We start from the raw sequence: 25,521 nt of genomic DNA, 5'->3' as shown, positions 1-25,521 counted from the left end.
TCTTTACAAAATTGATCCTGCTACTTATTGTGGGGGGAAAGGGGACCCGGAATATTTTAAGGTAAGCAACCTAAAAACAACATCTTGTCACTATCAAGTTACTCCTTCATGGTCTCTGTGCATCATACTGATGAGTTCTGCACATGTGCAGAAGCTGATCTCAGAAATTTTAGAGTTACAAAAAGTCACAAAATCCCCATCCCCTTAGTATGATGCACCACGTATGCCCACAAGGAAAGAGCCGCACCTCTAACACTGAGTTCCTTTTTGTCTACTGCATGGTAGACATCTTCAGGAGCTTCTCTGCCTTTTTTCCTCTCAACATGTTGGATTTCAGCCCCTTTGGGGATCTTTTTTCTTGGGGTCTTGTCCCCTCCTTTTTTTATCTACAACCTGTTTAAAAAGTGCCATCATGTTGCTTCCAACTTATGGCACCTCTATGAATCAATGACCTCCAAAACATTCTATCATTAACAGGCTTGCTCAGGTCTTACAAACTGAGGGCTGAGACTTCCTTGATTGAGTCAGTCCATTTCATGTTGGGTCTTTGTCTTTTCCTACTGCCTTCAACTTTTCCTAGCATTATTGTCTTTCCCAGGGACCCTTGTCTTCTCATAATGTGACCCAGGGATGATAGCCTCAGTTTAGTCGTTTTAGCTTCTAGGGAGAGTTCAGGCTTGATTTGATCTAAAACCTACTGATTTGTCTTTTTGGCGGTCCACAGTATCTGTAAAACTCTCCTCCAACACCTCAATTCAAATGCATCAACTTTCTTCCCGTCAGCTTTCTTCACTGTCCCAACTTTCACACCCATACATAGTAATGGGGAATACTATAGTATGAATTATCTTGATCTTGGCTTTTAGCCTGTATTAAAGCATTTGACCTAATGTACTTCCAGTGAAATTAATGGGTTCCATCTCTTCTTCTTTTTTAAAGCTGCTTGGTGCTGTAATTAAAGATTAATGGTTTTAGCTGGAGTGCTGACAAGCAAAGAGGAGCCATTAATACCTTGGTCTTCCAGCCAGAATTCTTTTCCTTAAATCTAGAGTACACTCATTTAACCCAATAGTAGTTTGATTTATGAATTATTTTCTTGGCTAAAGGAATGATTGAGATGGGAGACAAATTGTATTGTACTACTCATCTTTTGTTCTACACTTTTTTTTCCTTGTATGATGTTAAACCTGTGAGTAATTTGCACTAATATGAGTAAGAAAAACTCCTTCTTTAGGATTGATGTTCTTTGCAGAATTGCATGGCTTCATGCGTCTTTACATTGCTTTAACCCACGATGAAGGTGAAATTTGAATACTGCAACCTGGCTCAGACTTTTAAAAAAAATTATCCACCTTTCCAAGATAGAGCTCCGCCCAAGACAACATAAAAAAGCCCTCTACAAAGTTTAAAGTGGAATTAAAAAAATACAAAATAGAAAGCAGACTCATAACATTCCAAAGCACATGAAATAATTTACTAATTTGCAGCCAAAATGTAAATATGAAATCTTTCTGCTGAAGAACTTCACAAAACAGCTTAATCCGGCCTCTGTCGAAAGGAAATTCTAGAGAGTACCTTTTTTTCTATTGTTCTACCACAGAAAAGTTTCCAGGTCACATCCTTACCAATATAACCTCCCAGGCAGACAAATGCATGCAACCTCTTCAGATTTCAGTAGTGACATTCATATGATTGAAGAGATTCTCGAAGAACATGTGATATCCGAGCGAAGGCTTCCTTGTGGATAATTTTGCATCCTGTTTGACCTTAATTTCCCTGCAATTTCTTTTATTTTCCTTACTTTAATTGAACTTATGGGTTATTTATTTATTTATTTATTTATTTATTTATTTAGGACATTTGTATGCTGTCACTCTAGATCTGCTTGAGGCAGCTGAGAACAATAAATCAAAACCAAATCAATAGAATAAAATGATCAAGGAAAATAAATTGTATAATAATATCTCAATAAAAAAGGATATTCTGGTGTGCTGGACAATACAATGATATAGATCAGTGGTTCCCAAAGTGGGCAGTACCACCCCCTAGGGGGTGGTGGGATTACCTAGGGGGGCACTAAGAGGCAAGGGGGCAGCAGGGGGGCACTAGAGGTGGGCCCCTTCAACTGTGTTGTTCACTAATTTACAATAGATCAAGCTATGGCACTATGCTGGCATGTTTGGTGGAAACTATCAGAATTTTTTTCCAGACTTTGAAGAGCTGGTACCACTGGATCAAGTTCATTAGTTTTGTTGAATAAATTTCAACTAAAAAGTTTTCATTTGATTTTGAATAGATGTGCAATTAATTGTTACTGTTTTGATATTTTATTGCTATTATCTTCTTTAGTGAGTCATGCAAAACCCTATTTTGAATAATGCTTTTTATAGGATGGGGCGCTGGGGTTGACTTTGTGGAACCAAGGGGGAGGTGGCCCAAAACGTTTGGGAACCACTAATATAGATGAAGAATAAAGAACTAACTGAATATGTTTTGACATTGTATTCCTGTCTGTTAAGAATGTAGCCTGCTTTACTTCAGCCATGCATGCGGGAGTGTAGAAGCATACATCCACACACCCCTGTTTAAATTGTAACAATTAAAAGGTGTGGGACATCACGGGAGATAGAGCCACTATAACAATGGCTCTCCAGACCTGGTTCCTTACCTTCACCCGGTCAACTATATGTTCTCTGTAAGATGGCTACAAAATGATTGAGGGCTGATGAAAAAGGCTTAATCTAAAGTGCACTGGAAGTGGAGGCAAAGGGCATGATCATTGTCAGACTGGTCTTGGACAGAGAACGGTGAATGAGGGCCAAATCTATAATCTGCTGTCTGAGGGGAGGGAAGAGTATAAAACAGACTCGGCTGAGGAAATCATGCAGGGCCTTAAGAGCAATCTCAGCTGGAGAAATGGCAATGAATCCCTTAGTGGGAATGTCAGTTCTAAAAATAGGATGGTGAACAACTAACGGAATAACTTGGAGCTTGTTTGAGAAGCATACTGAGAGGCTGCTATGTCCTGATGATTTCCCTAGCTTTCTCTTTTCCCATGAAACAAGCTACAGTACCAGCTTGGGGCTAGCTCTCGAGGAGAGGAAACGGGAGGGAGAAAAGCAGCTACACATGAAACAGTATTCCTCATCCCACCCTGGCAGGAAACGTCAGGAGATAGGAACTTCTGTGAGGATTGTGTCTTAAAAGTTCACATACACTGACTAAGCCTTCAACTACCATCATATATCTACAAAGTACATTTGCAAGATAGAAAACTGGGCACATTTTTACATGGTGTATGAGATCTTGATCTTGTCCTGAGGCAAATCCATCAAAGCTTCTGTAACATTACTTTTTTTAAAAAAGTTTGCAATAGTAAGATTGGAATGTATCCCTTTGTTAGACACAGGACTCTTTAGGTGGTAAACCTGAACAGCACCCCTTTCTGCCCATCACACAGGGCAATTCCCTTGAACAGATGCTTTCCTTTAGTTTTATGTTTTATAATGATTGCTAAAATAGATTATACCTTGCAGTTGTTGTCAGTCCACAAAAAATGGATGAACCTGATCCAGTAGAAGAGGCACTTCGGGCCGAAATTGAGGAGGAGAAGATCAGGTAGTTTCAGTCTGACGTTCTTGTTTTTAAAACTTTACATTTCATGTACCCTTGACCAGCGACATACCTTTCGACATTAGAAGGAAATACAACTAGGAGGGCATTTACTATGCCCTCCGCAGTATTAAAAAGAAAATTCCAAAAAAATCCCCTCTCACAAAGGCTCTGCCCCTGCAACAGAAACATCTGAACATGTCCTCCTTATATGTAGCTACTATAAGGAGGACAGGGAGAAGATTCTTGGCCCTCTTTTAAGAAAGAGTACTGGTTATCCTGAAGCTGCTAGAGTTAACATCCTTCTTAAGGATGAATTTTCTCAGGTAACAAAGTTAGAGGCCAAGTTTTGTAGAATAGTAGTTAATCATAGGAAATCTAAATATAAACAGGAATGAAAAGTTGTAGAGTGGAGTGATTACTTAAGTTGTATTGCTGACCAGTTGTTTAACCAGAGTAACATCTTGTATAGTGTTTTAATTAAGATGTATTATTTTATACTGCCACTCTGGGTAGGGCAGTGTACCTGTAAATATTTTAAGTCTGGTCAAAGGACCATAATAAACAATTCATTTAACATTTCATGTACATCTTTCACGTTGTGTGTGTGTTATGTGCCATCAAATCGAGGTAAGGGTTGGTCAGAAGTGGTTTACTCTTCTGTACTGTACATAGGGTTGCCAGCTCTGGGTTGGGAAGTACCTGGAGATTTTGGGGGTAGAGCCTGAGGAGGACAGGTTTTGAACATGGGAGGGACTTCAGTGCCATAAAGTCCAATTGCCAAAGTGGCCATTTTCTCCAGAGGAATGGATCTCTATCACCTGGAGATCAGTTGTAATAGCGGGAGATCTCCAGCCATCACCTGGAGGTTGGCAGCCGTATCTATACATGATAGTTCAACAGCGGGGGGAAATGTACATCTGACTAGATCGCTAACCAAGCCATTATAGAGGACTGTGCCATTTTCCCCTCTCCCTAATCTTCCAGGCTTCTATTTCTAACCTATAGGGAGAGTTGTTTCTATTGCCAATTGGAAGCAGATTTATTAACATTCTGAAACATTCAGGAACCGTGAACAGAGCTCCTGTTTGTGCACATGGTTCCCAATCAAGGGAATACACACATCAAGCCAGCTTGCATATGTTCATTGTCCTCACTGAATCTGGATATTAGTCAGTAATGACCAGGATTAAAGCCCGGATTAGGAGAGGGGAAGACATGATGATGGTCACAGCAGGCTATTTCTGTTCAAAGAGTAAAAGGGACCTAATGCTTTGTTCTGTGGAAATTCCACATCAGTTTCGTTGTCTGCTGCAGTCACACCTTGCAACTGTATAGTTTGACATGATACAGCTGGAAGAAGAAGAGGGGGGAATGGGAAATTTTGGTGGGACTGAAACACATATTCTGAAAAAAAAATCACCAACACCAATCGCTACCAGTTAGGTTATAGCATGCTTATACGTAGTGTTATACATTTTTAGTGTTTTAATTTCTTTAATTCAAAATGATGATCCAGCATGCTACGAGGCATTTTTCTTTTATTTCTAAATATTATTTCTTCTCACTCCCTTCAATTACATCACAAACTTGGAAGAATTTATAAAGCAGCCCACAACTCACCACTGTATATTTCTCTAGATCTCAACTATCTAGGGAAACATCACACAATACAGAATTCGTAGACAAAAGACATCGTGTATACTTGAGTATGAAACCTGCAGATTATTTTTTTACTCACCATACACAGTATTGGAAGCCACAATAGCCATGCTTCCCTGCATGTACCCACTGGAAGAGTTGAAACCTGCAAGCATTTCTGCCCAGTCTCACTTAACTCCCATTACTACAGTCTCATTCCCATACAGATTTTGCCTATGTGGATCCCATGTTGCCTGGCAGCTCTCTTAGTAGTAAAAAGGAGCCCCTCATCTCTATTTCACCAGTAGAAAAACTAGTAGGAGCTAACCCAATGTGTGAACCAGCCCTAAATTAAGACTAGAGGTTTTCCATAAATTTTTCTACTTAAGAAAGTAAAGGTTAAGGTCCCCTGTGCAAGCACCAGGTCATTACTGACCCATGAGGTGACATCTCATCCCGATGTTTCCTAGGCAGACTATGTTTACGGCAGGGGTGGGGAACATCAGGCCCGGGGGTCATTTAAGGCCTGCAAAATCATTTGTTCTGGCCCTTTGTGGGTCCTGGCAGATCTCTAGTTCAGAAGGATCTAAGATTGGCGATCCACCCCCTCCCGCGGACAGGAATAGCCTCTATTGAAGGCGGATGTAAGTTTGTTTTGCCAAGAAAAGGAACCCTTTCCCCCCCTTGCAGAAGAGTTGTTAGCTATGGAACTGCTAGGACTGCCCAAGAAACTGTGTTAACCCTTTTCCGCTTGGGCCATGGAAAAACATATTCCCTCTGTGTACTACAAAAGGGCTGGGGGCAGAAGTGGCAACAATAGAGGGGTTAAGGGGGGCAGGGCCAGACTGCATGCAGGGCAGCAGTTCTTAGCCAGTGTGTCTTTATTTCAGGAGCAACTCCGGCGTGTGGCTGGAGGGTACACCCGGCTAGTGCAACAGACCATCCTGTGCCACCAGGTGGGCGAGTGCGCCACTGGTTGGATGCCTGTCCGCTTACCCGTGCAGGGGGAGTCATCTGGGGTAGCTGCCTGCTTGGGGCTTGGTCGGCTAATTTTTAAATTGATAATTTTGTATGTCCTGCGAATGATGTTATAAATATCCAAATGGCCCTTGGCGGAAAAAAGGTTCCCCACCCCTGGTTTACTGGGTGGTTTGCCAGTGCCTTCCCCAGTCATCTTCCCTTTACCCCCAGCAAGCTGGGTACTTCTTTTACCGACCTCGGAAGGATGGAAGGCTGAGTCAACCTTGAGCCGGCTACCTGAAACCAACTTCTGTTGGGATCGAACTCAGGTCATGAGCAGAGCTTGGACTGCAGTACTGTAGCTTACCACTCTGCTCCATGGGGCTCTTATTTTTTTTACTTACATTTCACTTAATCCGTAGATTTTTGTTTAGCATGTTTTTGGTCTAACATTTCTTCTTCATACCTCCACCCCAAATGAACATCAGCATTGTGTTTTTTGCCATATAGAGGCAGATACTTACTCTTTAGGCAGCAACTGATGACCACTGGGAGATATATCAAATGCATCCCATGTGAGGTGAAGGCAGTGTTTTCCTTTGAGTGTAATAGCAAAGTATGGGGAATGGCAACTCAGTTTTTGTTACTGTCTCCTCCACTTCTCTTCACATTTGAAACAGTTCAGGTTTTTGACAATGTATTCAGCACTAAAGGCCACATTAAAAGAATACCATGAGCTGCAAGAAAAAAACTGATTATTTTCCTTTTACTTAAATGTAAAACTTTGCAAGAATATTCTTCTGTGTGTGTAAGTTGGAATCACATAATCACAAACAAACATTTGTCTGAATGGTATCTTGAAGAAGATTCCATATTAATTTGTTGTGTTCGGAACAAGAATAATTGTTTTCCATTCATAAAAGATGTTCTTTGTCTTAACCTGACAATATTTCTTCCTAGAAGTGTCAAAACGATTATGACTGTATAGTCAACTTTTTCTCCTTTTCCTAAACTGTAGTTATAAAACAATGTTCACTCGCTTGAAAGGAATGAAGATAGAAATTGAACACTTACAGCTCCTTATGGAAAAAGCAAAGGTGAAATTGCAAAAAGACTTTGAAGTATGGTGGTTTGAGGAGGCAAAAAAAATACAGGTATTTTGGTATTTTCATTTGGACTATTTAAAATGAGTTTTACATTTGTTAGCTCCTGCAAACGTGCTAATATATTTGAATATAATGTAGTTCAGATTTTGAGCCAATTTTTATTCCATCTTATTTTTGCCTATATATGAATTTAAGGTAAAGGTAAAGGTCCCCTGTGCAAGCACCAGGTCATTCCTGACCCATGGGGTAACGTCACATCCCGCCGTTTTCTAGGCAGACTTTGTTTACGGGGTGGTTTGCCAGTGCCTTCCCCAGTCATCTTCCCTTTACCCCCAGCAAGATGGGTACTCATTTTACCGAGCTCGGAAGGATGGAAGGCTGAGTCAACCTTGAGCCAGCTACCTGAAACCAACTTCAGTTGGGATCGAACTCAGGTCGTGAGCAGAGCTTGGACTGCAGTACCTCAGCTTTCCACTCTGTGCCACGGGGCTCCTTTATATGAATTTAGGGCATCTTAACATTAGCCTGTATAAAATTCCATCCTAAAATTCATCCAAAAACCTGATTCAACTGGAAAGACTGAAACTTGAGCTTTTACATTTTAGAACCAGTCTTCAACATACCAGCCCAGCCTCACGCATCAAAAACGTCTGACTCTAGGCCTGTTACGAGAGGCAAGGTGTTATGGAAGTAGATGGGGAAGTGTTGTTGTAGATTAGAATTATAGAGTAAGATTCTAGATTTCTTCACCATTTGATTTTAATGGGCTAGGGATAGGGTTGCCAACATCTAGGTACTAGCTGGAGATCTCCTGCTATAACAATGATCTCAGAAAGTAGCCACTTTGGCGATTGGACTCTCTGGCATTGAAGTACCACCCCTCCCCAAACCTTGCCCTCCTCAGGCTCCACCCCAAAAATCTTCAGCTGTTTCCCAACCCAGAGCTGGCAACCCTAGATAGGGATTAGTCCATTGCTTTTCACTTTTGAAACTTCTGTCCTACCTATTTAATGTTTGTTTTGATCCAGGAAGAAAAGCCACCTTTACTTAATTCAGTCAGTGCCTCAAAGATTTCACCCTTGTTTCTTGAAGCCCAGCCAAAGCCCAGCCCATATGATAACAGGTAAATTGGGTACCTTTTTGAAAACTTATTTAATGTTGACAAGTCCATAATTCTTAGAGTTTGTTCCACAGTCTTGGCTCCAGTCACATAACTATGTTTTTGACATGGTAATTATATGGAATGTCAGTCAGAGATTAAGTATTCAGTGGCAAGTTTTTTATATGATAGCTAGTATTTCAATTTATCCATGAGGATTGACCCTTACTTCAGCAAATGTTCTTCTATTGTTGACTTTGATCCTCAAATGCTAGATTATCAGGTTGCCTAGGAGGCCTAAGTGTCATGAATATCAGACATGTAGAAGATAAAAAACCAAGAGCATGAATAAAATGTGATATTCTATGCAGAGGAGGCTATGTAGTTCTATTTTTATTTTGAGATATCTAATATCACATATGCCATTACATTTGTAATGACCCTTTCAAGTTCTCCATGGACCTTTTCTCTTCAGATATTCATGGCACTTTAGTGTTATTATGAGTTAAGCCTGTTAAAACCATTTTATGCAGCTATGTTCTCAGTGTGATGCGTGAAGAATTTGTAATGGGACTCTTAACATGGTGAGAGGGAACAGCAAACTTTTATACCCCACTGTGCTGAAAATTTATTCTTGTCCTCTTGCCTGTTTGAGGCATTAACATTTCAGAGCCAAAGTTTCTAGTTTCTTACATTGAAGAATATAAAATAACAGAATGCTCAATTCCCAAGGATTCCATTGAACCTGAATGACACAGTAACCTTACTTATTCATTCCCATAATTACATAGGATGAGATCTTTGGCTTTATATTTTCCCTCAGCTCCACTGCCCTGGAGCACAAAAAGCTCTTTGTTATCAAACAAACACTGAACCAAGCTGGTAATTTGCTCATAGAAATGGATCTAACCATCATTTCCCATGAAAGTTGACATGAATTATATACTATGTAACAATGAATGTAGATCCGTATAATTTTAATACCATTTGTCAATAGGAATTTAGACAACAGATATATAAAATTTAAAATTTAGTTTACCCAACATGAGAATCATCAGAATAAACAACTAATTTAACGGGACATTATAGCTACTTGTGAACAATCGGTGTTGTGCTCAAATTTTAGGACTGTACTTGATGGAGAGTTTCACGGGGCTTGAGGGGAAATTATTTTTAATTCCCTACTGTGCCACAGCAAGCTGCTCTGGAGGTGGTGGTGCTACGCCATCCCTGAGCACAGTGTAAGTACCCCTCCCTTAGGACTGGGGTTGCCCAAATGTTATGGGACCCTGCATTGCTAATGGGAGGTCAGATAAATACTACGGTGAAGAGTCCATTTTTTCAGCTCTCCTTTCCTGGACTCTGCCATTTTGGCTGCACTGATCCATACTTTGGTAACATCGATATAAGACTGTTGTAATGCACTGTTCATAGGCCTGCTCTTGAAGACAACTCAGAAAATGCAAAGGGGACAAAATATGGTAACTGACCTGTTGAATGGGTGCATGGATTTTTGGACAACCTGGTATTGCAATTATGTTAGATGTGACTGTTATATGGTCTTAATTGAATTTTGCCTTACTAGCATATTTATTTATTTACAAAACTTATACCCCCTCTTTCTACCCTTACAAGGGCCGTAGGCAGCTAACAATTTAAAACATATATGATAAAATTACATTATAAAACCATTAAACTCAACCTCCATCCCAAACATACATCATTAACACAATTTTTGAAAGAGTTAAAAAACAGAGTTAAAATATATACAAAACAGTTAAAATATAAACAAAACATTAAAACATTGGTTAGAAAGGAGGGATCGTTGAGGGGATGCCAAATGAAACAAAAAAAGTCTTCACCTGCTAGTGGATGATGGCAACATAAGGGGACAGACGAATCTCCCTGGGGAGAGAGATTCAGAGCTTTGGTGCCATGATCAAGAAGGCCCTCTGCTGGGTTGCCAACCACCTGATCTCAGAAGGCAGGGGCACCCAAAGCAGGGCCTCTGAATATGACCGTAGTGGCCGGGCAGGTTCATAAGGGAGTAGGTCCTTCAGGTTGGTCCCAAACCATATAGGGCTTTGGAGGTCAAGACCAGCACCTTGAATTGTGCCTGGACACAAACCTGGTAGTCAGGGCAGATGAGCCAAGACTAGACTGATATTGTTAAGGTTGCCAACCTTCCGGTGGTGGCTGGAGATCTCCCGCTATTACGACTGATCTCCAGGCGACAGAGCTCAGTTCCCCTGGAGAAAATGGCCACTTTGGCAATAGGACTTTATGGCATTGAAGTCCCTCCCCTCTCCAAACCCAGCCCTCCTCCGACTCCACCCCCAAAATCTCCACGTATTTCCCAACCCAGAGCTGGCCACCCTAGATATGGTCCCTATGTTCCACCCCAGTCAACGTCCTGGCTGCCGCATTATGTACCAATTTGGAGTTTCCGGACACTTTTCAACGACAGTCCCACATAGAGCACATGGATTACAGCATAATCTAATGTAGATGTAATCAGATGCGCCACAGTGGCCAGGAAAGGCCGCAGCTGGCTAACCAGTTGAAGCTGGTAAAAGGCACTCTTGACCATATATAAACTGCCTTGAGCCTCCACTGATGGTGGAGAAATGCAGGGTATGAATATTTTAATAAAGAAATAAAGGAGAATTCCAAATGTGTTCCTTTGTCATGGGAATTTGTTTAACAATTAGAAAGCATGTGATGAAGAACATGGTGGGAATTAGGTATTAAATAATTACTACCCTTGTTTTGCCTCACCTGGGCACATTTTCTTTTGAATGGGAGAGACAGTGTAGACTAGAGACAAAGATGTCTGCCATATGAAAATGAATTGGCTCTTAGTGCGGAGCTGAGGGACTTTGGCTTGTTCCTGATATCAGCTGGGAGCCTCTGCGACCCTTCCAGCCAAGAAAAGATGATTTCTTGGCTGTTGCAACTGCCTTCCTGACACTATTAAGAGAAGAAATGCATGGAAAGGATATTTTCCATTCTCTCTTTGAAAGTTCTTTGCCAGAAGTAGCAATTTAAAAGTCAAAAATAGATGGTGGGGGGGGGGGAAGTAAACAAAAAACCATCAAGATCGCCATCTAGTGGTGTAATGTTTGTCATTGCAGATTATGTTGTTTTAAGGCATTACAATAATTGACCACACTCCTGCAAAAGATGCTGATATTTCATTTGTAAAGAACCAGAGGCAGGGCATTTTTCTGTGGCTAGCCCACCCCTATGAAACCTTTCACTACTTTATTTTGTAGCAACCTGATTTCTGGGCTTTCAGGAAACTGTATCATGTTGGGCAGGCTCCTGCTAGTTGGTCAGCATCACATTTGTTCTCTTGAACAAGGTATCGTTGTTTGTAGGTCATTATATGAAAATTCACAGATTCTTTGTACACCGGGCTTACATTTAGAAGTGCCTAGTAATGATGAAGATTGCTGTTGTTGTGATCATGATTTAGATTATGGAGGCAGGAAACATTGCTGCATGTTATTTCTAAGGAAGGACATTTGTCCTGATCCCGCTGTAGTTATGCTTTGAATAGGTATATACATGTTGGTAGTTGTGCCAGAACGTGGATGAAGGTGCCCGTTGAAATGCAGGCTAGAATATGCACCACCCACATTGAAAGCAATGCACTGGGGATAGGCATTCACACTGGAAAGTGCATTCCCATGCATATTTGGATGTGCCTCTAATTTAAGCACTCAGTTCCTGATCTATTAAGTGATACGTGTACACAGGTATTGCTTATATGTACAGATCTCCTTAACTGATTGGGAGCAACAGTTTTCAAAGGGCATTATCAACAAAGAGAAGTGAGTTTCTAATCTTAAGAGATCCTTTCATATAGCACCATCAGTTCAGATAGCGGTACACTGTACTGATTTTTTAAAAATATGTTCCACTCTCAAGAGACCAGTATTTAGGTTTTCAGTGTCATTCCTCATCCTCATTTATTTCAACAGTGGCTGGGCATTTGTAGAGTTTGACTTAAAATACAGGAGGGGGGGACCCTCCAGAATAAGACACAAAATGATTAGGGTAGTTTTTTTCAAATTTACTTAAATCAGTCCAAAGACATGTGCAGGCTATATTCTAGAGTTTTGGTTGCATGATAATAGATAGCATCAATACACTAGAAAAATAATCATTTTATAACACAGAGAACTGTGATGACTACATAAACATCCACTGGAATACCCATAATCTTCAACATTCCCCTAGGGATAAGAGAACTTTCTGACAGTTTTGGAACAGCATTACAAGAATGGTGATATTCTTCCCTGCCCCCATTCCATGACAGCACAATAACAGTTGTGGAATTTTATTTCTTCATTTGTTTGTTCAGATTCATTTATACTCTGCCTTTCTCCCCAATGGGAACCATCATTCTCTTCTGACCCATTTTGATTTTTTTTTTAATTTTGAAATAAAGTATTGCATGGTATTCTTCTAAACTTCCAACTGGTTGGCCACATCAGTACTGCCATAATAGATCTAACAATGTTGAGATTGGGACTAAAATGTGCAGAGCCAGCATGGTGTAGTGGTTAAGAGCGGTGGTTTGGAGTGGTGGACTTTAATCTGGAGAAACCAGTTTAATTCCCCACTCCTCCACATGAGCAGTGGATGCTAATCTGGTGAACCTCACTCCTATACATGAAGCCAGCTGGGTGACCTTGGGCTAGTCACAGCTCTCTTGGAGCTCTCTCAGCCCCACCTACCTCACAGGGTGTCTGTTGTGGGGAGGGGAAGGGAAGGTGATTGTAAGCCGGTTTGATTCTCCTTTAAAGGTAGAGAAAGTCATCATATAAAAACTAACTATTCTTCTTCTTCTTCTAAAATGGGTCCTGGGTCTGCAGGCTGAAGGCCACTTTTTTCCGAATGAAGTCAGTTGATTAAGTCCTGAAAGAACCATGAATGGTTGTATGCCCTAAAGGTTCACCATCTGAACTGGATGAATATTTAATTATTTTATTATGATCCCCTCACCCCCAGATTCCAATAACATTAAAAAATGCAGCATGATTTTGCACAGTCTTTCTCTCCTTAGGGTTCCAAATAACAGCAGGGCCATCTTCAGAGAAGAATCTTCAGCGACAAGCAGCTTGCGCCATCTCAGCAACTCAGCTTCAAATGCAAGGTATGCAGTACTTTCCCGTCAATCCGATGAGTTAGCAGGTCTACACGCATTCTCCCAGTGTATCAGCCTGCTGCTCTGTCTTGCTTTCTACCACCTCTGCTTCCATGATCTGGGGTTTGGTGATAACCCTGGAGTCATGAGACTCCCCAAGTCCTTTCCCGTCAGCCACAGGTCCATATTTTTCAGCAGTGCATAATGAAAGGGGATATAAATATTCACATCCCCCCCACCACCAATAACTGTCAGTAGAATAGACCCTGAAGTCTGTGTAGGCTATGATATTGTTCCATTTCCAACATGCATTTTCTTTTTTAAAAGAATGGAAAAATCTGACATATGTCTTTCTATTCCTCTAGGGCCCCAGGAAATACAGTCTGTGAATCTGCCTTCTGTTTCCATTTTTTTAAAGAGAGGATCTCAAAGCCACTGTTGGAAGCAGGCAGACATTTTTTTCTTTGAATCTTTTTGTTGCACAGCAGATCTTGCCATAAAAGCAAGCCACTACTCATTTGGATGGTAGCTTTTCTCTGAAGCTGTCAGAGTGTTTGCTGTGAACAGTGTCACAAAAGACCTCTAGCTGTGTAGTGAGCACTCATGTAGCACCTTTGGATTGAGGTCTTAACATGCAAGGTGTTTCATAATCCTTGTTCCATTCTTGTTTTCAACCACCCCTATGAGACATGAGTTGACCAACACCGTAGAAGAGGAGTGTGGGATTTGAATCCAGTCTCCTTTGTAGTCCAAGTGGTGTTAGGACAGAATATGGAGAAACAGAATGGTTTCCAATTGGTAAAGGTGTCAGACAAGGATGTATTTTATCTCTCTATGTGTACAATCTATATGCAGAACACATCATAAGGAAAGCTGGATTAGATTTAGATGAAATTGGAGAGAAAATTAAAATGAAGTATAATATGGTGGTAGAAGTTACATCAAGTCACAGCTGACTTATGGTGACCCCGTTAGGGTTTTCAAGGCAAGAGACATTAGGAGGTGGTTTGCCATCACCTGCCTCTGAGTGGGCAGAGAATGTTCTGAGAGAACTGTGACTGGTTCAAGGTCACCCAGCAGGCTTCATGTGGAGGAGTGGGGAAGCTAACGTGGTTTTCCAGATTAGAGTCTGCCGCTGGTTGCTGGTGAAGCAATTGAAATGGTTAATGGTTTTCTGTTCCTTGGCTCCATCATCAGCCAAGAGGGAGATTGCAACCAAGAAATCAGAAGATTGAGACTGGGAAGGGCAGCCATGAAGGAGCTAGAAAAGATCATTAAGAGTAAGGATGCATTACTGGTGACCAAGATCAATTCATACTATAGTAGTCCCCATTAATATGCATGTATGTGAAAGCAGGACAATGAAGGAAGCTGATCGAAGAAAGTTGATTCATTTGAAATGTGGTGTTGGAGGAGAGTTTTACAGATACCATGGACCACAGAAAAGACAAATAAGTAGGTTGTAGATCAAACCACACCTGAACTCTCCCTAGAAGCTAAAATGGTCATCCTGAGGCTATTATTCTTTGGTCACATCATACAAGAGTCACTGGAAAACACTGAAAGCAGCAAAAAGAAGAGGGAAGACCCAACATGATAGATAGACTCAATCAAGGAAGCCACAGCCCTCAGTTTGCAAGACCTGAGCAAGGCTTTTAACAATAGGAGATTCTGGAGATCAGTAATTTATAAGGTATCCATAAGTCCGAAGCAACTTGACACGCACACACACCACATAAATAAAACTAAATAATTAGTACTGAGCCCCACATAAATCCAGTTGAATCAACAGAGGTCACAAAGTCCTGTGTCTAGAGATGAGATTATTGGACACCCAACATTTAAACAGGATTAATTGTGAAGTTAAAGTAACAGACCAACTCAGCTAAAAGCTCAATTATCTTATTATTGCAGAGTTTCCCCAAGTTCCAGTTCATCCATTCCTCTCACAGGAGACCGTCAAACTGATGCTGACATTCTAGCTTTCATTAGAGCGAGGCGGAATCTCCTGAAAAAGAAAGGTAAACTTTGCTAAGTGCACTGGTTGACAATACAATACACTTTGCTAAGTGCACTGGTCTTATACAATACAGTCAATCTAAGGTTATCAAGTAGACTCATCCATTTATAGCATTTGTGATATGTTCTGTGATTCACTATTTGCAGATGCGTTATGCTTTCATGCAGTTTGATTTTAGTAGTGCTGCTCCCTGTTCAGTGTACTTCCAAGAGCGTATCACTAAATGTGATTCCCAGATATTTAAAGGTTCAACATTGTTTGATTGGGAAATCCTCAGTGGACTATCTGGAAATACACTGCCGTGTACTTGTTTATTACTTTTATTGGTCCCTGGCCCAAAAAGGAAGCCACAGACACCAAGATTAAATTACATTAAGATTTACTAATTACTTGAAATGAAGAAGAGCAGTAGGTAAACTACCGTATTAGTGTGGGCACCCTGTTACTGTGGGCAGTCCTACCCTGGCTGCAAGGCAAGAGTGCTACATAGTCCCTCTCCACTTGTCCTTGCCTGCATATCAAAACTGTACAGAGAGATGCTGTCAATCCAGGCTGTTTCCCACATGTCAGTCAGCATGAAGGTTCAGGCATTAACCGGCAGCACCCCGACAGCCTGAAATGTCCAGTTTGGTTATCTCCCTCTCTCTTAAGTTACCTCAGGGTGCTTTCCAATCCAATTGACATAACAGTGTGCCAGGACTAAGCCTGCCACTTTAGTTAGGGCTTTCCCAGTCTGCTCTGACCAGGCATAAACTCCTTCCCATCACGAAATGGGCAAAAAAGAACTCACTCAAGGCCAACCAGAGACAGATCTGAAATGTTCCTGCGCGGTCCAGAAGTGACCAGCTAATCCCATATTGTACTTAAAGGGAGGGAGGGCAGGGCAGGTTTTCCAGCAAAAGGAGGAGGGAGGTGGAAGAATGCTGCTGTTAACTAGCCAGCCCCAGATACACCCTTGCTTGCAACCATACTATCCCACCCCACCAAGTAGTCTGGTTCTTCCCCTTTTCAAAGGGCAGGGCACCAGTAAACGGTTCTCAGTGAATATAGGTGCCGACCTTCCTGTTAACCGGTTTGAGTGTTAACTGGATTAGTGGGAAAGCAGCACGTACATTTTCTAAAATAAATCAAAATATGTAGTGTACAGTTTTAGATAAAGGCAAGGGAAAGGGGACTGAGACATGCCCAGAATTGTTCCTCCTTGGCACCTGTATGAAGGAGGAGGGAGGGAAGGACTGGCCATTTAAACTGCCAGCATAGATGCAGGGAAAGATAAAAGCAACATGTTCAAATTTTTCTTCTAACTGCTACTGTACCATCTGTAGTGCAGCAAACTGCAGAATGGGGGCACAGAGGTGAAAGGCTGGAGTCACCCTAGCCTTGAGCATCCCATTTTCTGTGGGAACGCAGAGTGTGGTGTCACTTCGTTTCTCTGTGGTCCTGGGCCAACTCTACTCCTTTTGCCACCTAAAGCAGTGAGATAACTTACTTCCCCAACCCCATTCACACCCGCCAGCTCTGAGCGGCAGCAGCAAGAGGAGGGAGGGAACACCTGTTCAAGCAGGAGGATGATCAGGGGCCTGGAGACCAAGCCCTACTATGAGGAAAGGCTGAGGGACTTGGGAATATTCAGTCTGGAAAAGAGGAGGTTGAGGGGGGCATCATTGCTCTCTTTGAAAGGCTGTCACCTAGGGAACTGATCCTGTTGGCAGCAGAGAATAGGATTTGCAATAATGGGTTTAAATTACAATGAGAAAGGAACCAGCTGGATATTAGGGGGGTGGGAATTCAGTAAGAGTAGTTCAGCAGTGGAATCGGCTGCCTAGGGAAGTGGTGGGCTCCTTCTCACTGGCAGTCTTCAAGCAGCGGCTAAAAGAACACTTGTCAGGGATGCTCTAGGCTGATCCTGAATTGAGCAGGGAGTTGATGGCCTATATGGCTCCATCCATCTCTATGGTTCTATTCTACTAAGCCAGGCAGTCTGGGGAGGCACGAGCCACTCCTGTTGTCTCCTCCTCTGTAGCACCCCTGCCAGTATAGCAATTCAGGGGGAGAGCAAGGAAAACTCTTCACTGTGCCTTAAGCTCCCCCACCTCCCCATGCTGTATTTGGCACTATTAATGTGCACTGGGAGCCGTGTATGTAAATGTTTGCAAAAGTAGGTCTGATTCACTTGATCCGTCCCTTGGGATAAAAGAATGCCCAGATCCTGTGAGAGTGCCTAACTTGTAGAGGAACGTATTGCTATGAGCTCTGGTTCCTATTACTGGTTCTGCGTGCAGTGGAGGAGGATGCCTCGGGCCATGGCTTGCTCCCACCCTCAATCAAATGCATGTCCTGGATGCCCAGACTGTACAAGAACTAGCCTCTAGGTGATGAATGTATAACATTTCATTCTCTTCCAAAGGTAACTAAAATTGCCAAGCGGTAGAAGACACCCGTTATTAAATAGACAACAGTGGCACCTAAAGGTAACAAGGAAGTTATTAATCTTAGGAGAAAGAAAAATTCATTCCGTGTAAGAGTGATTGTTTAGTGACAGGAACAAATTATACCGAGCAGATGAAAACAGCTGTGATTAGTGAAGCAATAACTTTCCATCACCACTCCAGTGCTGATGACAGCATTACTCAGCAAGCTATCAGCGCCCACCAGATGGTGTTAGCATTATCCCACAGTGGAGTTTTAGTCTATCTCTGTGGTTATCGGCAATAATTGTCAGGTGTAAACACAAAGGCTGCAAGCCAGCCACCTTCCTTCATCTAGAACAAACATTCTGCACGCTTTGGCTCTGAGTTTTCATGCGTCTCAGTTTAGCGAACGTCTTGTCAAGCTCCGTATTGAAAATAGCACGATGTTGAATTTGTATCGTATTTCCTACCAAGCCATTAGAGAATAAGGTCAGCAAGTTTAAGCGAGAGTCCCTTGTTTTTAAACCTCCCATTTCATAGTTGTAAAAGGGTGCATCTTAATGATAAGAGCCTGCCTTACCTTGACTCACCAGTTTACAGCACAGCCAAGAAAATCTGATCGAGAGACAGGAGTGAATTCAAAGGAAATGGGCAAAGGCTACTCTTGTCCTTAGAGAATCAGGCCTTGAGAAGCCTGACTGGGCTGTTTCTAGATAACCATGTATATTCAGTAGCAATGTATGATGGTGGATCTTTGCAGATGATAGATGGGCAGAGGTGTTTAATCTGTAAAAACCTTTTCTGGCACTGAACAATTAAACCCATTCAGTGTTTTGAACAGGCCATTTGAACTTACTTGTTCTGTGCTTAGATAATTTACCCAATATATAATAGACTCGGCATGATCCTATGAACTGCTTCAAATGTTAACACATTTTCCTACAAGGACAGCACTTCCACAAAGGGAAAAGTATGAAAACGGGGCATCGTTTTTCCATGGGGTGCCAGGGACCCTGCCTCTTTTTACTTTCCTCCTGTCACACAATTGTCAGTCTTTGCATGGTGTGAGCCTCAGATAGGGTTGCCAGGTCCCTCCTCGCCACCCGTGGGAGATTTTGGGGGTGGAGCCTGAGGAGGGCGGGGTTTGGGGAGGGGAGGGACTTCAATGCCATAGAGTCCAATGGCCAAAGCAGCCATTTTCTCCAGGTGAACTGATCTCTGTCGGCTGGAGATCAGTTGTAATAGCAGGAGATCGCCAGCTAGTACCTGGAGGTTGGCAACCCCTATCCTCAGAGGATGAAGATAGCAGTGCTTAGTCTCAGATCCAGGGAGCATGGAGCCACAACTTGGAAGAGACAATACTAGGCATGCTCCTCTGGGTGCAGTAACTCTCTCTATCATAACCATTAGAGGAAGTAGGTGGATTAAAGGTTAATGCCACCCCTACTGGGGTTACAACAGCTAGATTGCCAGGGAGCTAACTGCAACCAGAAGCTACCAAGGGCTATGCTTCTATAATGCAGTTGCAGTTTACCTCTTGCCATTGTATGAGCTTTAATTATGTGTATGAGCTGCTCAGGGCTGTAGACAGTAAATCTCCTGTAGTGCTCCATGGAACTATACCTCCACGTAGACAAATATGCATAATCAATAACGTTAACAAGGTCCATCTACAAATGTGGTTTTCTTCACAGAAAGGTCTGGAAGACAAAGAATGGTTCTGTCCAAACATTATCTGCACAATCAATCTAAACTAGGAGATTGCGGCTCCCCAATTCTTCACCCATTGATCTCAACACTTTCTAAATGGTTGTGTGAGATCAATGCCCATATATGCTATGTCGTATCAGCTAGGAAAAGAGGATAAAATGTATGTCGAGCCCAGCGGAGTGGAACATTAGCTTCATAAATAGAAAAAACAGAAGCATGGGAAGGCTCGGAAAAATGAAACTGATGTAGTGGAAAATACCCACCGTAAGGGGTCCAAGATGGAAATTAACTAGTCCCAGCTCATCCTGATTCGAGGCTCTGAGCCATGGAAACAAAGATTAATTTGAACAGGCAGTTTAATCCTTTGCAATGGGAGTTAATTATTACTTTGGAATTCTCTCTGTGTTCAAATTTCAGTGGCTGCCAGCGTGTAAGCCTGGATGTGGGTGGCATAGCAAGATTGAGAGAATGAGCAGGTTCCTCTTTTTAGCATCTCCGTGGATTTTATGTCTTCAGGTCATGGGGACTGCAGTGCAGTGGGTCAGGAAAAAGGTTTTTTTCCCCCCTTGGTGATTTTTTTTCAATATTCACAATGAAAAAATTGAAATTAGGGGGAGCACCGAAACAAACTTCTGTACAATGGTTTATCTTTAAGAATGAGCAAAATAAATTCTAAAACAAGGTTTCACTCTAGTCAGAATGAGTAGTATGGAGATTTTAATGAAAGGCAATCTACAACATGAGATAATCCCTGTGTACACTGTAAGTATATCATATATTCTAAAAGCCAATGCTGCCCTGATCTGCAGATACTTAAATGCGCAGAGCAGGGCCAGGTGGCGAGTAAGGAGGTTTTTCTGCAAACTTGGGGTAACTCAAATTTTCAGGAAAATCTAAAAACTCACTGGAAATGGATGAGGGAGTTTTAACCCCCTCCCCCCACAAACTCACCTCTGAGCACCTTCACAGGAATGCCCCTACCGCCAGCCCTGCCTCTTCTCAGCAGCCTCAGGTTCTCAAGAGGTCGGTGTGCCGCTGAAGCCAGGTGGCCCTTCATAGCTGCTGCTGATGCAGGGTGGTGTTCTCCCACTTCCAGATCACAATAGGCTGGCACACCGCTGAAGCTGGACTGTGTTGCAAGAGGCCGGTGCACCACCAAAGCTGGGTGGCCCTCCGTGGCCGCCAACAACAATGGGCAACCTTCTCCTGCTGCTAGGTTGCAACAGGCTGGCACAGACCCCAGTGAAAGAGCCAGTGGTGAAGGGGCTGTCCAGAGGCAAAGGCATCGCCACCCCTGAGCTCAACCACTTCAGCAGGTCCTGTGGGGCCAGCCACATCAGCATCAGGAGGTCTCCCATGGGCTTCGTCAAAGCTGGGCTGCCCTCTGTGGCTGCTGCCGACACCAGGCAGGCTTTTCCTGCCACCAATTCTCAAAAGACCAGCACACCACTGAAGCCAGGCAGCCCTCTTTGGCTGCCACCAATTCCAGATGGCCTTCTCCCACCACCAGGCTGGCAACAGGCTGGTGCTGGACCCAGCGAGGGAGCAGGTGGCAACAGGGCTGGGCAGATGGGTTTGGAGGGACCCTGGCCAGAAAACTAGGATGAGGCTGGTGGGAGGGCAGGCCAGGGAAAACAGGGCATGGCAGACCCCCCCTTCCCCTGGGGCTGCAGACAGACCCCACAAGCCAGGGATGATCCAGCAATGGGCAGGATCCAAGCAAGTGATGAGGGACAGAGAGAAAGGAAGAGATAATAATGGGGTAACGGAGGGATAGCGAAAGAAAGAATGATGAGTGGAGGAGGGAGAGGAAGAGAGAGAGAAAAGTGGGTGTAGGTGGAGGGAGAAAGAGAAAAACAGAGAGATAAAGAAAATTAGAGGGAGGTGTGGACAAAGAAACAGAGAGACTGAAAGAAGGGGTGGTGATAGAGGGGAATAAGCAAAGGTGTGGGAATGGAACGGCCACTTCCACAAGCTAGTACAATTTTATATGTTATAAGTGATGCATTTTATATAGGTAAAGTAGTAAAATTAGTTTTTATAAGAAACTAAGTACTGTATAGGAGCCCCGTGGTGCAGAGTGGTAAGCTGCAGTACTGCAGTCCAAGCTCTGCTCATAACCTGAGTTCGATCCCAACGGAAGTTGGTTTCAGGTAGCCGGCTCAAGGTTGACTCAGCCTTCCATCCTTCCGAGGTCGGTCAAATGAGTACCCAGCTCGCTGGGGGTAAAGGGAAGATGACTGGGGAAGGCACTGGCAAACCACCCCATAAACAAAGTCTGCCTAGAAAACGTCGGGATGTGACGTCACCCCATGAGTCAGGAATGACCCGGTGCTTGTACAGGGGACCTTTACCTTTAAGTACTGTATATATTTCATTCTCCCCCAGATTTGTGGGGGGTGGGTGGAAAAAATAGGAAAGGGGTGTTTTCCCCCATCTCTTCAGAGTGTGTGTACATTTGGAAACGACGCATCTTTTAGAAGAGATTGCTGTCTAGGTCACCAATCAGTGCGAAGATGGAAGTGGTCAATGGCATGACAGTCTGCAGAATTTTTACTGACATCTAGTGGACAAATGTGTAAGCACAAAATTACTTAAAACTGAATTTTGTAAAAGTTTTGAACAACCTCCATGCATCTAGGTATTGAAAGTTCCATCACACTCAGCATGCAACATCTTACTGACAGGAAACATGGAAATAATAGAAAGTATAACTGAAGAACCCTGTCTCTCCACGGTAGAACACAAGGTTCACACAATCTCTCTCTAAAATATATTTTTGTCTAGACATTGACAAGCTGATAATTATTTATTTTTTCTAATAACCTTGTCGTTATCTATTTCAGGACTGAGGAACAAGTGAATTTTCAATTATGCAGAAATCTGCCATCTCAAAATTAAGTGAAACTGAAGAGAACAGCTGTAGGATCAGAACCAATGGGTCTTTGAGCTGCAGCTAAATTTACAACAGAAAAACAAAATCAAATAACATTGTGCTGTTTCCCCCCCCCCCCAAGAAATGGTGTTCAACATGTGTCTTTAGCGTTTCCATCACTGCAAAAAACAAGCAAAGCCCAACAGGCACCCCTAGTGTGAGTTTATTAGGAATTTGATAGCCATGTTATATGGCTTATAAACATCATGATTATTTAGCACCTTTTAAAAATGTTTTTCCATGCCCACCGCAAGCAGCAGAATTCCTTGCCAGGAGCTTTTCTGACCTTTGGAATCTCATGAAATGCTTGCCTAATCCCCAACAGGTTGGATTTGCACATTTTGTTGGGTCCTTTGTTTCGCTTTGACTCAAAAGCACTGTGCAAAAAAAAAAAAAAAAGCACTGTGTTTCCTTTGACTCAAAAGCACTGTGCAAAAGCAGAAAATGTTTTTTTTTTTGGTCCCATATAACTTCATTTAGGGAGCCGTCAATTAATGCCAGCAAACTGTTTTGTCCCCCCCCCCAAAACCTTTTTGTAAAAAGCTAGCTTTCATTTATTTGGAGATCAAGAATTACATTCCAAAACCTGATCTCCATCATATAATGACATTTCATAGCTCATTGTTCACCAAAGAATGAGGACATCAGTCACACTATAGTCCGTGAAGTGCTAGCTGGCGAAATGGCCCTGGGACTTAGCCTTGACTAACTACTGGATTATTTTTCTAAATCTGTTATTTCTTTTTTCTGTGATGAGCATTTTTGTGGCTGCTGTTGGGATCCTGGAATCCTGCATCTGTGCGGACCCATTCCGTTCATGGACAAGTTTGGGCACCTCCGTGCTGATTGCCTTATATAAGAAAATAATCTTTTTTATTACATGTAATTATTAAATGTAGTAGAACCGACAAACTAATTTACTTGACATACATTGGAAGTGCATCAGAGAGTAAAAGGGGAAAAAAATTAAGCTGCTGCTGATTTTCTCTTCATTTAAAAATCTGCAGTCTAAAGTGACTGGCTTTGCCTCTGAGAGACGGGGGTAAAGTGTAGACGACTGGGGAAGGCAATGGCAAATGACCCCGTAAACAGTCTGCCTAGGAAACGTCAGGATGTGACGTCACCCCATGGGTCAATAATGACCCAGTGCTTGCACAGGGGACTGTCTTTACCTTTACCTACTTTATTTGAAGGGTGTTACGCAAGTGTTAAGAGCCTTGAGGGCACTTTTTGGGTTGGACCCAAAGCTCATTTTCCACTGGAAGGACACTTAGAGAGAGCTCTAAGAGAGCTGTGACTAGACCGAGGTCACCCAGCCGGCTTCATGTGTAGGAGAGGGGAAACAAATCCAGTCCATCAGATTAGCCTCCGCCGCTCATGTGGAGGAGTGAGGAATCAAACCCGGTTCTCCAGATCAGAGTCCACCGCTCTTAACCACCACACCACGCTGGCTCTCATGGGCATTTACCACAGGTTCAGTTTGTGTGGCCATCTTGGTGGCTGCAGCAGCATGATTATTTCCATGACTGACAGCATCAGAAGTGACAGAGGGAGCTTTACACCAGACAACAGAGACAGCAGTTGGCAATAGGAGAGCAGTTAAGAGATCAGTGATGAGAACATGGTGGCTAATAGGAGAACCTGAAGCTGTAGGGCATTCCTGCTGCTGCCAGATGGCACCAAAGGAGTTACAAAAGCATACCTACTGACTGCATAAATATTAGCCAAAAGGGAGGTTGCTAATTGACATTCACTGTAGGCCTCCATACTAATCACGCTCCCTTACCGCAGAAATAGAACTGCTAGCTCTGAAGTACAGAACACCGTGACTAGTTTGTACAAAGAGAGTGCCATAAATATGAAGAAAGCCTTGTTGAATATTCATGAGGCACAGACTGGCAAGAAAGGGATATATCTGAAATTCATGCTAGCTAATCAGAAACATGTTCTCCATTTTTCAGGGAATACACACTCCAATTTTTTAGCCATTCCTGTGGGATAAGTGGCTACCAATCCTATGTGTGTTGACTCAGATGTCCCATGGATTTCATTCAGGCTTACTCTTGAGTAATTGTCTGTAAGATTGCAGTCTTAGTGACCTGTACAGAAACAACCACAATTATTTCCATAGTCCTTGGAAAATGCCCCAAAGCTTGCAAAGCAGAAGGCATGCCTTGAACATATGTTTATATTTGTATTTCAGACTGTTCAATCACCAGTGGAAAAGTTGTTCTAAGTAAATAATCTCTCATACATGCTGAGTACCAGCCAACAGCTACAATATCAACCAAATGGCTGAGTAAACTTGTCAATATGATAAATACTACTTATCGTTTCAAGCTAGGGCAAATCACTCTGATGCCAAATGCCTTGTTTGCAGAGAAGCCCTGGGTGAGAAGATGTGGCGTGCAAAATGACAACCAATTACCAGGAATCACAATCACTACCCTCCCTTTAACATGTATACAAGAGTGATTACTCAGAAGGAACTGTTTGTGAAAATCCCAACGCTTAAGAACAGGGCTAGTTCCAAGTTTTGAAGGCCCCTGGGCAGGCAATGCCCAGAGGTCCCTATCTGCCCCCCACCAGGTCCCCTTTCATACCTTATCACCACCACCTTCCCCAACTCATAAACCCTCCCACTGCACATGCTCAGTTGCTTGCAGATAGTAGCTGGAGATCTCCTACTATTACAGCTGATCTCCAGCCGACAGAGATCAGTTCACTTGGAGAAAATGGCCGCTTTGGTAATTGGACTCCATGACATTGAAGTCCCTCCCCTCCCCAAACCCCGCCCTCCTCAGGCTCCGCCCCCCCCAAATATCCCACTGGTGTCAAAGAGGGACCCAGCAACCCTATGCACCACCTACAC

At 42.8% G+C, this 25,521-nt stretch overlaps 1 protein-coding gene across 1 annotated transcript in view; it reads left to right on the top strand.

Annotated features, from left to right (window-relative positions):
- The window catches only part of KIF6 (kinesin family member 6), a 177,621-nt gene extending 155,013 nt beyond the window's left edge, over positions 1-22,608 (top strand). Inside the window, exons 17-23 of the mRNA XM_056852795.1 lie at positions 3,537-3,618; positions 7,232-7,367; positions 7,541-7,546; positions 8,348-8,421; positions 13,478-13,582; positions 15,488-15,594; positions 22,561-22,608. Of these exons, the coding sequence (XP_056708773.1) occupies positions 3,537-3,618; positions 7,232-7,367; positions 7,541-7,546; positions 8,348-8,421; positions 13,478-13,582; positions 15,488-15,594; positions 22,561-22,577 (527 nt within the window). The 3' untranslated portion in view covers positions 22,578-22,608. The remainder of the gene's footprint in view (positions 1-3,536; positions 3,619-7,231; positions 7,368-7,540; positions 7,547-8,347; positions 8,422-13,477; positions 13,583-15,487; positions 15,595-22,560) is intronic.
- Positions 22,609-25,521: the final 2,913 nt, after the last annotated feature.

Source organism: Euleptes europaea, chromosome 7 (genome assembly GCF_029931775.1).
Source record: "Euleptes europaea isolate rEulEur1 chromosome 7, rEulEur1.hap1, whole genome shotgun sequence".
NCBI lineage: Eukaryota > Metazoa > Chordata > Lepidosauria > Squamata > Sphaerodactylidae > Euleptes > Euleptes europaea.
Note: the sequence above shows the minus strand (reverse complement) of the source record. Positions and strands in the feature narration are given on the sequence as shown.